This window comes from Dromiciops gliroides, chromosome 2 (assembly GCF_019393635.1).
Source record: "Dromiciops gliroides isolate mDroGli1 chromosome 2, mDroGli1.pri, whole genome shotgun sequence".
In the NCBI taxonomy this organism is placed as follows: domain Eukaryota; kingdom Metazoa; phylum Chordata; class Mammalia; order Microbiotheria; family Microbiotheriidae; genus Dromiciops; species Dromiciops gliroides.
Window position 1 is genome coordinate 570,428,037 of NC_057862.1, and position 15,157 is coordinate 570,443,193.

Sequence of the window (15,157 nt, forward strand, 5' to 3'; positions counted from 1 at the left end):
TCAAAGTCAATATCTACAAAATGCCTAGCTTACACAGCCTGGATAATCAGGAATATATTTCAATTAATCAAGCCTTCATAAAATAAATTTTACCACCCAGAAAGGAAAGAAGGAGGAAGAAAGGAAACCTAGCCAAGAGGGTTAATTTTTGGAATAAATCTTTTCAACATAGTGTTGTTTTAATCAATCAGAACTTGAATACCTAACTAATCCAAGAAATGAAATGCAGAAACTAACAGAAGGATCTATAAATAGAGAACGATAATGATTCATCAGAAATAAAGGTGAAAATTTCTAATGCAAAAAGTTAGAACTCTTAGTAGTTATGAAGAGCAGTAGACATTGGTATAAAAATTTCAAAACGTCTAATACAGATTATCACCCTATAAAGAGACTATGTACTTATGTGTAAACAAGAACCTTCTCTTCAAGGGTGGGCACCCTACCAAAACAGGCCATCTCTCTTTGCAATGAGGTTACATTTTAATGAAGCACAGAATGTGTGTGATTATGCACATATACATACATACAGCATAGCCATAAAGTGAAAAAAATATAAATACATACAAAGTATTTAAATATGTTGTAGTTTCAAAGAAAGGTCACTAGAAATTGGCAGGACTCAGGAAAATCTTCATGTAGAAGATGCTGACTGAGCAGCACCTTAAAAGAATAGAAGAGAGGGGCGGAGCCAAAAGATGGAAGGGGAAAGGCAGTAACCTCTCATCTCTCCCTGCATGACCAAGCCAAAACCCTCCAAATAATGTCACAGGACAATTCCTGGAGCAGCAGAATCCACAAAAGGATGGGGTGAGATTATTTTCCAGCCAAAGATGGCTTAGAAGGTCAACAGGAGGGGGCTGCTGTGCGGGGGTGGGAGTGGAGGCCAATTCCCCGGTCGTGCCAACACAGATCCAGACCTAGGCAGCACTGTACAAATCCAGTCCCAGGCTAGCAGTGCCAGGGAAAGAGACCCTGGAGCCTCTGAAATCGGTTGCAGCACTAGTGTCTTCTGGAACTAAGTTCATGGTCTGGTGAGAGGGTTGAGCAGTTGGCCAGGGGGAGATTGCAGGGCTCTCTGCTGGTGCTGATCCGTGCAGGGAAACAGGAAGCAGTCTTGAGTAATTGCGGTAGCCCAGCAGGGCGAGGAGTGAAGGTTTGCTGGAGCTTTCAACCTTAGTGAAACCAAATTTTGTTTCCTGGCTGAAGAGCAAGTAGGCCCGGGGTAATTTACAGAGCAGAGAACAGGCCAGGCAAGTGAAGAACCTGCCTCTTCTTAAATCAATCCACCTGGGACACCCTGAAGCTTGGGACAGTGCGTCCTGGAAACAGGGCCCTACTTTAAGGAGTTAAAAGCCAAGAAATAGGCAGGCAAGATAAACAGGCAGAAAATGGTACAGACCATAGAAAGTGACAAGGACAATCGAGGTGCACTCTCAGAAGAGGATAACAATGTCGGAGCTCATATATCCAAAGCTTCCAGGAAAACTATAAATTGGTCTCAGGCCATAGAAGCACTCAAAAAGGACTTTGAAGATAAAGTAAATGAAGTAGAAGAAAAAACAGAAAGTAAAATGAGAGTGATGCAGAAAAGTCATGCAAAAAAAAGTCAGCAGCTTGAAAAGCCAAATGGAAAAGCTCTTTGAAGAAAATAATTGCCTAAGAATTACGATTGAACAAATGGAAGCTAATGAATTTATGAGAAACCAAGACACAATAAAGCAAAGCCAAATGAATGAAAAAGTAGAGGGCAATGTGAAATATCTTCTTGGAAAAACAGCTTACTAGGAAAATAGATCCAGGAGAGATAATTTGAAAATTATTGGACTACTTGAAAACCAGGATCAAAATAAGAGCTTAGACATCATTTTCCAAGAGACTGTCAGGGAAAATTTCCCTGACATTCTAGAAGCAGAAGAAAAAATAGAAATTGAAAGAATTCACCAATAACTTCCTGAAACAGATCCCAAAATGAAAACTTCCAGGAATATTATAGCCAAATTCCAGAGCTCCCAGGTCAAGGAGAAAATACTGCAAGCAGCCAGAAAGAAACAATTCAAGTACTGTGGAGCCACAGTCAGGATAGCACAAGATCTATCAGCTTCTACATTAAAAGATCAGAGGGTATGGAATATGATATTCAAGAGGGCAAAGGAATTGGGATTATAACCAAAAATCACCTACCCAGCAAAACTTAATATAATCCTTCAGGGGGAAAATGGGAATGCAATGAAAGAGAGGACTTTCGGGCATTCTTGATGAAAAGACCTGAGCTGAATAGAAAATTTGACTTTCAAACACAAGACCCTAGAGAACCATAAAAAGGTAAACAGGAAAAAGAAATCATGAGCAATGTTAAAAGGTTAAACTGTTTATATCCCTACATGGGAAGATGATACATCTAACACATAAGAACTTTCTCAGTATTAGAGCAGATAGGAATAAATTTAGACAGAGGGTAGAGATGGGAATTGATTATGAGGGAATGATATATGTTAAGCATTTATCTTTTGTTTATCTTTTTTTGTGGAGCAGTCATTGGTGGGTGGCATGCCCAGTGTAAGGATTGGAGTGACGCCACCTCTTGGAGAGTTACCGTAAGAAAGCTCTGCCATGAGGAGAAAGTGCCTGAGGGCAAGCCATGAGGTCAGGTCCTTGGCATCAGGAAGTGATATGTGCTCGTGGGTACTGTCTATCAAAGCTACCAGCCAACTGCCTTAGAGCTGGGGGGGGGGGGGGGCTGTTTCGGTTTTTGACAAGAGGCTTCTGGAGGAAGAAGGAAGGGTTGGGCCCTTTTGGCAGGTTGGATGATGGGGTCTCTTAGAAATAGTTAGATTTTAACCTTTCTCTCTGATCATTAGATCCTAATGCTCTTTACTGTTTCATCAAGGAAATACTACATGTTCCTTGAAGAAACAAAGGGGGGACTGTAACAATTGGAGTGACGCCACCTGCTGGAGAGTTACTGTAGGAAAGCTCCTCCATGAGGAGAAGGCATCTGAGGGCAAGCCATGTGGTCAGGTCCTTGGCGTCAGAAACTGATATTTGTTCATGGGTACTATCTATCAAAGCTACCAGCCAATTGGCTTAGAGCTGGGGGGGGGGCGCGGGGGGGGCGGGGTGGGCTGTTTCGGTTTTCGACAAGAGACCTCTGGGAGGAAGAAGGAAGGGTTTGGCCCTTTTGGTTCCTGACCTCACCATGGCAGGCTGGATGATGGCGTCTCTTAGAAATAGTTAGATTTTTACCTTTCTCCCTGATCATTAGATCCCAATGCTCTTTAATAAATATTTAAAAGTCTATACCCATGATAAAGTTTCTAATTTATTGGCAACCGCACATTAGATATTTTAGACAGTATAGCTAGAATTTTAGCCCCTTACACCAGGTTCACACACCTAGTGAGTGTCTTGTGTCTGATGCTGGATTTGGGATCAGTTTCTCCTGGGTCCAGAGCGGATGCTTTGTTCACTGTGTCATCTAGCTGCCCCATGATGACATCTTTAAAATAAAATTTAGGGGTTAGAGTATTTCACTTGGAGAAAGGGAAAGGGAGAGGTGAAATGGGATAAAATATCTCACATAAAAGAAGCAAGAAAAAGCTTATAGAGTAGAGGGAAATTTGGGGGAGGAGCAGGGGAGTGAAAGAGTCTTACAGTCATCAGAATTGGCTCAAAGAGGGAATAACATACACACTCAAGTGGGTATAGCAATGTAACTTGCCCTGCAGGAAAGTGGGAGGGGGAAGGGAATGAGAAGGGAGGGGTGAAGGAAGGGAGGACAGATTGGGTGAGGGGCAATCAGAAGCAAAACACTTTTGAGGAGGGAGAGGGTAAAAGAAAATAGAGAAAATGGAGTGAATATTATGGGGAGCAAATAGGATGGAGGGAAACACAGTTAGCAATAGTAACTGGGAAAAAAAATCTAACAATGTAAGATGAGGATGAGCATGATGATGATGGTGGTGCTTACTTTGCTGGGCTATTATGAAGAAAATTCTTTGTCAGGTATAAGGTACTATATAGATGTTGGCTATAATTGTTGTTGCAATAATCATCTTCATGGGTATTTTGTAAGGAAATCTCCCTTTAAAGTACCATATAAATGTAGTCTACAATTAAAAAAAAGATGAGCATGATGCTATTGGAAAAAACCTGGAAAGATTTACATGAGCTGAAGCAAAGTGAAATGTACTGTATACAAAATAACAACAATATTATAAGATGATCTGCTGTGAATGACTTAGTTATTCTCAGCCATGCTGTGATCCAAGACAACTCTGAAGGACTTATGAAAAATATGTAATTCATCTACAGAGAAAGAACTGATGGTATTTGAATACAGATGCAAGTCTATTTTGTTGTTGTTGCTGTTAGTTCCTATTTCTAAAGTTGTTGGGTTTTTTTTGTCTAATATGTTTTTCATGACTGCACACGTATAGCTTATATTAAACTGCCTGAGTTCTTAAGGGGAGGGAGGAAGAGTATTTGGAACACAAAGTTATAAAAATTGATGTTACAATTTGTTTTTACATGTAAGGTAGGGAAAATTCTAAATAAATTAGAAATAAAAAAAGAATAGAAAGAATATTCTGCTATATGGAGGGTGCACAATCTAGGTATGTGGGATGGCTAATGAAAACACAAGATGGAAGATGGACTGTCACATGTGAAGAATAAGAAATAGGGCAGTTTAGTTGGTATGCAAATTATGGAAGGGGGAATAATATACAATAAAGTTGGAAAGGCAGACTGGGGCAAGGTTGTGAAGGTTGTTCAAGAGAAAAGTTTAAATTTTATCCTAAAAACAATAGAAAAGTATGTGAGTTGATGGAGTATGGGAGTCACATCTACATCTAGGCTCTTAAGGAAAATTACTTTGGCAGTAGTATATAGGATGTGCTGGGGTGGGGAAGAGATCTGGGTCAGGAAGACTGATGAAGAAGTTGTTGCAATAATCTATAAAAGAGGGCATAAGAGCCTGAACTAAGGTAGTAGCTGTGTGTGTGAGTGTAGAGGAAAGAGGTCAGATGTGAAGGAGGCTGTAGGGGTAGAAACAGCAAAATCTGGCAACAGATTGGTTATGTGGAGTGAGGAAGGATAAATTCAAGACAATGTGGAGGTTATGAACATGAAAGGCTAGAAGGCCGGCAATGTCTGAAAAGAAATATGGACATCTGGAAAGGGGAAAGGTTTGGGGAACAATGATAATGATTTCAGTTTTGGACATGTTGAGTTTGAGATGTATACAAGACATTCAGTTTGTAATTCAGTCCATTCAGTCCAAGAGGCACATTTTCAGACTGATGGAAGATCTGCATGTGTTACTGCTTACCTGACAAAGACACAGCTTACATTTTGAATTTCATCTTTTTTTTTACTTCAAATGGAATCGGGAGATGTAAATTAGCTTTATCAAATTATTCTGCTGTTGCTTTTGCTTCAGCTAGGTAAAAAGTCAGGGTTTGCAGGGAAGGTCTAGTCTCATTGTTCTAGTGTCTCTCCTCAGGGCTGGAGATCACTGAAAACTTTTTTAAAGACCCCAAAGGAACCACTACTTTTTTTTTAGCTTTAGCTGTCCCCAACACCAACCAGTAAAGAGATAAGCATAAACAGAGGATAGAAGGAAGAGGCCTGAGAGCCAATTAGCAAAGAGTGGGGAATTTTATTGTAATTAATCTCATATCTAAACAAAAACAACCAAGTTGGTGTTTTAACTTAACCAATTATCTAGCCTGGTCAGAAATCACATGTAATAGGCACTTAAAGTGAAAAGTCTTCAACTTTTCAGAGTACTCACAGATTTAAAGAAACAAGGCATACTTTAATTTTTTAAAATGACACAAAATTTGGTGACATTACTAAATAAATATCCACCATATAGAATATTAAATGTTACTTACCTTAACAACAAACTTGTTAGACCCCATCAGTATTGATTCCAATATGAATGAAATCTAAAACACACAAATATATGGATCTTTAATAAATGCTACTTATTATAACATTCAAGTGGCCCAGAATCTTTGTCAAGTTTATTTTGGTATTATATAGAAAAGAATTAAGTTAAATGATTAAAGATGATTAAGTGATTAAAAGTTAATGGCTGATTCATGTCTCTATGTAAAAATACTATACTTTAATGAAAAATTAAAATAATTGGAACTCAATAAGTATTAACTGCATTCATTAAAAATATTTATAACTTATTTATAAACTTTTACAATTCAACTTTACAATTAAAGTACTTTTCTTATGGACAAATAGGTATAGAGAAGAGGCCCAGTAAAGATCACTAAATAAGGGGGCAGCTGGGTGGTTCAGTGGATAAAGCACCGGCCTTGGATTCAGGAGAATCTGAGTTCAAATCTGGCCTCAGACACTTGACACTTACTAGCTCTGTGACTTTGGGCAAGCATTTAACCCTCATTACCCTGACAAAAAAAAAAAAAAGGCTCACTAAATAAGCTAGAGGCTATGTTTTCTCTTGCTCCTATCAGGTGAAGGTTGTGGAGTAGCTTTGGGAAGCTTCCCTACACAATGCATAACCTCTCTTTCTAGGCTCTGGAATCTACAAATGTATTAGTCTAGCAATATGAGTATTAACAAAGTAGAATTGTTAGTGGCATCCCCTAACAGAAATAACAAACAACATATTATTTAGGACTTGTTTTGTACTATGTACAAACTATATCCTACCTGGGAAATGTAAAATGCAATGTCAAGTAAAGTATTGAAATATATGTTCAAACTTCACCTTTGGTTAGGAGTTCAGAAAAAACTTTTTTAAAAAAAAAATATTCTGTTTTTAAAAAAGATTGCTTTTTTTTTTAACCAGCCAAGATCAACACAGTTATAGCAAATGTTTTAAAAAGTTGGAAAAATGAATTGTTATTCTTCAAGGGTTCACTTAACATCCAATGTGATTAAAGTGTGGTTCCATGACAGAAAGCATTGAAAGAATGTTGTCAAAATCTTGTGAACTAAATGCCAATCACGTAAAGCAAACGTTTGTGAGAAAAGGAGAGCATTATGCATATTAAAAGGTTTTCTTCTTGGTTTGTTTCTGTTTTGTTATTTTTTTGAGACTGGATTTCCTTATTGTGTCCAGGCTGGTGGTACAGTTGGCCACTCATAGATCAGTCAATACTCATCATCATGGAAGCATGGAGACTGAACAATTTTTTTTTTTTAACCTGGGGATTGTTTATCCCACCTTGGTCAGACTGGTAACCCTTTGCTCCTAGGAGCTGATCATATTATTGTTGGACTTAGTGCAGACAACAAATGGGCTTTAGCCCTACTAAAGCTTAGAGCTCCTTAACACAAGTGATCCACCAGTCCCAGCCTTCTCCAGTACATATAAACCACAGGGATCTCACAGGCATGAGCCACCATGTCCAGAAAAATGTTTTACTTTAAAAATATGTAAAAATGATATATCAATCATTTTAAATAATCATATAAGTAATTTAGTTATTTTATTTTGCCCCAGTTAGCTGCAAACCACTATATGATCATACAAGATGCTATGAAGGAAGAAACTGAATTAGATTTCAAGTAAGGCTTTTTTCTTTGGGGTCAAGGATTGTCAATCATCATAACAAGAGATGTTACCTACTAATAAAACCATTTGAATATTAATAGCTAATTAAGACTGTGTCTGATCAGAAGATTTGGATTTTAGGACCATGCTTAAAATAAAGGAATAATAAGCCCCTGATCAAATATTAAGGGTACCTGACAAAAATCTGCCAGGAGGCAGGTAGGTGGCTCAATGGATAGAGCACTGGGCCTGAAGTCAGGAAGGCCTGAACTCAAATCTGGCCTCGGACACTTACTAGCTGTATGACCCTAGACAAATCACTTAACTTTTATTTGCCTTAATCCACTGGAGAAAAAATGGTAAACCACTCCAGAATCTTTGCCATGAAAACCTCATGGACAGTATGGTCCATGGGGTCAAGAAGAGTCAGAGAGAGTTGACTTACTGAACAACAAAATCTAGTAAGACTCTATACTAAAAATCCAATTGAAATTACTTTACATTGAAAAAGAAGGGAGAAGGAGAACACTGCCTACATACATTCACCAACTTAGATACCATGGAGAATGATTATGAGGACAAATGACTAGCAACTGAGATATCCAGAAATTCACAGGAGAAAAAAAAAACCCAAGAAAACAGTCTATAGTAAAGTTTAGGCAATAGACAAGATAAATAAGGTGTCATAACAAAAATCTGACCTCATAATTATGATTCAATTATCAAATAAGTAGAGATGGCTTACTTCTGCTATTTAGATACCTACTAAAGCTTTCTTGCCAAAAGAAGGGCAGCTAATATTTCTGGGCTTGATCTAATGGTAATTTCATCCTTCAAATGACAGAAGAAACAAACAAGAAAAAAAGTTGTGGATCTGATTCTCAACAAAGAGGAACTGGCTACTCCAATCAAAATGATGGGAACCTTAGGGGGAAAATAATGACTCTTCCTCAAAAGTTTATGACAGTGGGGTGGAGCCAAGATGGTGGAGAAGAATCAGCAAGCTGCCTGAGCTCTCCTTCTGTTCCCTCAAAAAGAACATTAAATCAAGCCTCTGGACGGATTCTGAAACTACAGAACCTGAAAAGAGACAGAGAGACACAACACAGTCTTCCAACCAGAGATAATTTAGAAGATTTCAGGAAAAGATCAGTCTGACTTGGGCAAAAGGGAGGTGCAGTGCAGGGCAGCAGCCCAGCGCTGAGGAGGTCAGGGCAAGTCAGCAGGAAGCTGCGGGCCACAGCCAAACAACTGAGGACCCTGGATCCTGGCTCAAAAATCTGATGGCCCAGCAGGACAGTGGAAAAACCTACCTGCACCAGCCCACAGGGCAAGTTGCCAGCTGGAGGGCCACAAACAGGATAGGTGCGACTAGGCCCACTGATCCTAGCACGCTCAGATAAGAAGTGCAGGGCGGGAGACTTAACACACCATAAAGGCCTCAGAGTAAAAAGTCAGTGACACAGCACCTATACCCCTGCACAAGAAGCCCAAAACAGGGACCCTGGTGCTCCCAGAGCAAACCTCAACTTAAAAAATAAATAAATAAGTTGCAATAATGAATAAGAAGCAAAAAAAAGCCCTCTCCATTGAGAGCTTCTGTACCAACAGGGAAAAAGCAAACACAAACTCAGATGAGGTGAAGCCTCACGAGGGAAGGTGAATTGATCTCAAGAACAAAAAGCCTTCCTGGAAGAGCTCAAAAAGGACTTTAAAAATCAACTGAGAGAGGTAGAAGAAAAAATGGGGAGAGAAACGAAAGCAAAACAAGAAAACTATGAAAAAAGAATCAGCAGCTTGGAAAAAGAAGCACAAAGATTGACTACAGAAAACAATTCCTTAAAAAATTCATCTGAGGGCAGCGAGGTGGCGCAGTGGATAGAGCACTGGCCCTGGAGTCAGGAGTACCTGAGTTCAAATCCAGCCTCAGACACTTAACACTTACTAGCTGTGTGACCCTGGGCAAGTCACTTAACCCCCACTGTCTCACTTAAAAAAAAAAATCATCTGGCCAAAAGGAAAAAAAGGTGCATAATTTCACTGAAGAAAACAATGCCTTAAAAATTAAAATTGTACAATTGGAAGATAAGGAATCCATGAGACACCAGGAATCAGTCAAGCAGAATCAAAAGAATGAAAAAATAGAAGAAAATGTGAAATACCTCATTGGAAAGACAACTGACCTGGAAAACAGATCCAGGAGAGACTATTTGAGAATCATTGGACTACCTGAAAGCCATGATCAGAAAAAGAATCTAGACACCATATTGCAGGAAATTATTAAGGAGAACTGCCCTGATATTATAGAATCAGAGGATAAAATCATCATCGAAAAAATCCACCAATCACCTCCTGAAGGAGACCCCAAAAGGAAAACTCCAAGGAATATTGTAGCAAATTCCAGAATTATCAAGTAAAGAAGAAAATACTCCAAGCAGCCAGAAAGAAGCAATTTAAATATCATGGAGCCACAGTGGATAAAGCACCAGCCCTGGATTCAGGAGTACCTGAGTTCAAATCCAGCCTCAGACACTTGACACTCACTAGCTGTGTGACCCTGGGCAAGTCACTTAACCCCCATTGCCCCGCAAAACCAAAACCAAAACAAAACAAAAAAACATTAAAGGACCGCAAGGCTTGGAATATGATATTCCGGAAGGCAAAGGAGCTTGGATTGCAGCCAAGAATCTATTACCCAGCAAAAATGTGCATTATCTTTCAGGGGAAAAGAGAGACATTCAATGACATGGGGGACTTTCAATGTTTTCTGATGAAAAGACCAGAACTGAATAGAAAATTCGATCTTAACATACAAGACTCAAGAGAAATTTAAAAAGGTAAATAGAGGGGGAAAAAAAGTTACTCAGTTAGGTTAAACTGTTTACATCCCTACACAGGAAGATAATACTTATAACTCTTTTTTTGTTTTTGTTTTTGTTTTTGGTTTTGTTTTTGCAGGCAAATGGAGGTTAAGTGACTTGCCCAGGGTCACACAGCTAGCTTACAGAATCTTTGCCATAAAAACCTCATAGACAGTATGGTCCATGGGGTCAAGAAGAGTCAGAGAGAGCTGAATTACTGAACAACAAAATCTAGTAAGACTGTCAAGTGTCTGAGGTTGGATTTGAACTCAGGTACTCCTGAATCCAGGGACAGTGCTTTAACCACTGTACTATCTAGCTGCCCCCCAATACTCATAACTCTAAAGAACTGTAAATGTATTTGGGCAGAGAAAAGGACTTTACACAGAGAGTATAATTTATATATTGTCTTTGATGTGATGATACAAAGAAAATTAAGGGATTAAAAAGGGAGTCTATGGAGAGGAGAGGAAAGGGGAGGTGGAATGGGATGAATTATATCATATGAAGAGGTGAAAAAAAAACCTATTACAATAGAGGGAAAGAAAGGAGGGGTGAACATTGTTTCAACCCTACTCTCATTAAATTTGATTCAAAGAGGGAAAAACATATACGTTCATTGGGATAAAGAAACTTACCTCATTCTTTAGGGAAGTAAAAGGGGAAAGGAAAGGAGGGGACTCACTGAACGGAGGACAAAAGCAAGGGAAAAAAGGGTAAAGAAAAGGGAGGGGGGTGATAAAAAGGGAGGGAAAATTGGGGGAGGCAGGGGTAAGAAGCAAAACATTGGTGAGGAGGAATAGGGTGAAAGAAGGGGGAAAATACAAAGGGGGTAAATAGAATGGAGGGGAATAGACAGTAATAAATGTGAATGTGAATGGGATGAACTCTGCTATAAAACAGAAGCGAATTGCAGAGTGGATTAAAAACCAGAATCCTAAAATATGCTGTTTACAAGAAACACATTTGAAGCAGAGAGATACACACAGAGTAAAGGTAAAAGGCTGGAGCAGAATATATTATGCTTCAGCTAAAGTAAAAAAAGCAGGTGTAGCAATCTTTATCTCAGACAAAGCACAGGCAAAAATAGATCTCATTAAAAGAGATAAGGAAGGAAATTACATCTTACTTAAAGGTACTATAGATAATGAAGTAATATCAATATTAAATATGTATGCGCCAAGTGGTATAGCATCCAAATCCTTACAGGAGAAGTTAAATGAGTTACAAGAGGAATTAGACAGTAATACTATACTAGTGGGGGATCTGAATCTCCCCCTCTCAGAATTAGATAAATATAGCCAAAAAATAAATAAGAAAGAAGTGAAGGAGGTGAATAGATTACTAGAAAAGTTAGACATGATAGATATCTGGAGAAAATTAAATGGGGATAGAAAGGAATATACCTTTTTCTCAGCAGTACATGGCACATTTTCAAAAATTGACCATGTATTAGGGCACAAAAACATCATAGTCAAATGTAGAAAGGCAGAAATAGTAAATGCATCCTTCTCAGATCATGATGCAATAAAAATTACAAGTAATAAAGAGCCATGGAAAAGTAGAATGAAAATCAATTGGAAACTAAATAATTTCATTCTAAAGAATGAATGGGCCAAACAAGAAATCATAGAAATAATCAATAACTTTATCCAAGAGAATGACAATAATGAGACAACATACCAAAATCTATGGGATGCAGCCAAAGCAGTGCTTAGGGGAAAATTTATAGCTCTAAATGCTTACATGAATAAAAAAGAGAAAGAGGAGATTAATGAATTGGGCATGCAACTTAATAATCTAGAAAAAGAACAAATTAGAAATCCCCAATTAGATACTAAACCAGAGATCCTGAAAATTAAAGGAGAAATTAATAAGATTGAAAGCAAGAAAACTATAGAATTAATCAATAAAACTAAGAGCTGGTTTTATGAAAAAATCAATAAAATAGATAAAATATTGGTTAATTTGATTAAAAAAAGAAAGAAAACCAAATTACCAGTATCAAAAATGAAAAGGGGGATGTTACCACCAATGAAGTAGAAATTAAATCAATAATTAGGAATTATTTTGCCCAACTGTATGCCAATAAATTTGACAATCTAAATGAAATGGATGAATATTTACAAAAATACAAACTGCCCAGGTTAACTGAAGAAGAAATAAAATCCTTAAATAAACCCATATTAGAAAAAGAAATTGAACAAGCCATTAATGAACTCCCTAAGAAAAAAGCCCCAGGGCCAGATGGGTTTACAGGTGAATTTTACCAAACATTTAAAGACCAATTAATTCCAATATTATACAAATTATTGGGAAAAATAGGTGAAGAAGGAGTTCTACCAAATTCGTTTTATAATACAAATATAGTGGTGATACCAAAACCAGGGAGAGCAAAAGTAGAGAAAGAAAATTATAGACAAATTTCCCTAATGAATATTGATGCCAAAATCTTAAATAAGATATTAGCAAGGAGATTACAACAAGTGATCACCAGGATAATACACTATGACCAGGTGGGATTTATACCAGGAATGCAGCGCTGGTTCAACATTAGGAAAACTATTAATATAATCAACCACATCAACAAGAAAACTAACCAAAATCATATGATTATCTCAATAGATGCAGAGAAAGCTTTTGATAAAATACAGCACCCATTCCTAATAAAAACACTAGAGAGCTTAGGAATAGGTGGAGCTTTCCTTTAAACAGTATTTACCTAAAACCATCATCAAGCATTATATGCAATGGAGATAAATTAGAGGCCTTCCCAATAAGATCAGGGGTGAAACAGGGATGTCTATTATCACCCATATTTTTTAATATTGTACTAGAAATATTAGCTTTAGCAATCAAAGAAAAAAGAATTAGAATAGGCCAGGAGGAAACAAAACTATCACTCTTTGCAGATGATATGATGGTATACTTAAAGAATCCTAGAGAATCAATTAAAAAATTACTTGAAACAATTAACAACTTCGGCAAAGTAGCAGGATATAAAATAAATCCACATAAATCATCAGCATTTCTATATGTGACCAACAAAGTCCAGCAGCAAGAGATAGAAAGAGAAATTCCATTTAAAGTAACGGTAGATAATATAAAATACTTGGGAGTCTACTTGCCATGACAAACCCAGGAACTCTATGAACACAATTACCAAGCACTCTTCACACAAATCAAATCAGATCTAAATAATTGGAAAGATATCAATTGCTTATGGATAGGCAGAGCTAATATAGTAAAAATGACAATACTACCTAAATTAATTTACTTATTCAGTGCCATACCAATCAGACTACCTAAAAATCATTTTATAGAGCTAGAAAAAATAATAACAAAATTCATCTGGAAAAACAAAAAATCAAGAATATCCAGGGAAATAATGAAAAAAAATGCACAGGAAGGTGGGTTAGCGGTACCAAACCTAGAACTTTACTATAAAGCGGCAGTCATCAAAACTATCTGGTACTGGCTAAGAAATAGAGTTGAGGATCAATGGAATAGGCTAGGCACAGGAAACACAGTAGTAAATGACACTAATAATGTAGTGTTGGATAAACCCAAAGGCTCCAGCTTCTGGGATAGGAATTCAGTATTTGACAAAAACTACTGGGAAAACTGGAAGATAGTATGGCAGAAATTAGGCATAGACCAACATCTTACACCTTATACTAAAATAAGGTCAAAATGGATACGTGATTTAGACATAAGAGGTGATACCATAGGTAAATTAGTAGAGAAAGGAATAGTCTACCTTTCAGATCTTTGGAAAGGAAAATAGTTTATGACCAAACAAGAGATAGAAAATATCATAAAATGCAAAATGGATGATTTTGATTACATTAAATTAAAAAAATTTGTACAAACAGAAGCAATTCATCCAAAATTAGAAGGGAGGCAGAAATCTGGGAAATAATTTTATGGCCAGTACTTCTGATAAAGGCCTCATTTCTAAAATATATAGGGAACTAAATCAAATTTATAAGAATCCAAGTCATTCCCCAATTGAGAAATGGTCAAAGGATATGAACAGACAGTTTTCTGATGAAGAAACCAAAGCTTTCTATTCCCATATGAAAAAATGCTCTAAATCTCTAATGATTAGAGAGATACAAATTAAAACAACTCTGAGGTACCACCTGACACCTATCAGATTGGATAAAATGACAAAAAAGGAAAATAATAAATGTTGGAGAAGCTGTGGAAAATTTGGAACACTAATGCATTGTTGGTGGAGCTGTGAACTGATCCAACCATTCTGGAGAACAATTTGGAATTATGTCCAAAGGGCTATAACGCTGTGCATACCCTTTGACCCAGCAATACCACTTTGGGGGCTTTTCCCCAAAGAGATCGTGGAAAGAGGAAAAGGACCCACACGTACAAAAATATTTATAGCTGCTCTTTTTGTGGTGGCAAGGAGTTGGAAGTTATGGGGATGCCCATCAATTGGGGAATGACTGGACAAGTTGTAGTATATGAATGTAATGGAATACTATTGTGCTGTAAGAAATGATGAGCAGGAAGGAGTTCAGAGAAACCTGGAGGGTCTTGCGTGGGCTGATGATGAGTGAGATGAGCAGAACCAGAAGAACATTGTACACAGTATCATCAACATTGTGTGTTGATCTACTGTGATGGACTATATTCTTCTCACCAATGCAATGGTATAGAAGAGTTCCAGGGAACTCATGATGGAAGAGGATCTCCAAATCCAGGGGGGGGAAAAAAAAGAAGAACTGTGGAG

General features: G+C 37.6%; 1 protein-coding gene across 4 annotated transcripts in view; it reads right to left on the reverse strand.

Moving 5' to 3' along the window:
* Positions 1 to 15,157, reverse strand: part of LOC122742274 (SLX4 interacting protein) — a 244,107-nt gene that overhangs the window by 209,241 nt on the left and 19,709 nt on the right. For all 4 annotated transcript variants that reach the window (XM_043986391.1, XM_043986392.1, XM_043986390.1 and 1 more), the window contains exon 2: positions 5,901 to 5,954. In XM_043986391.1, the coding sequence (XP_043842326.1) occupies positions 5,901 to 5,927 (27 nt within the window). In that variant the 5' untranslated portion in view covers positions 5,928 to 5,954. The remainder of the gene's footprint in view (positions 1 to 5,900; positions 5,955 to 15,157) is intronic.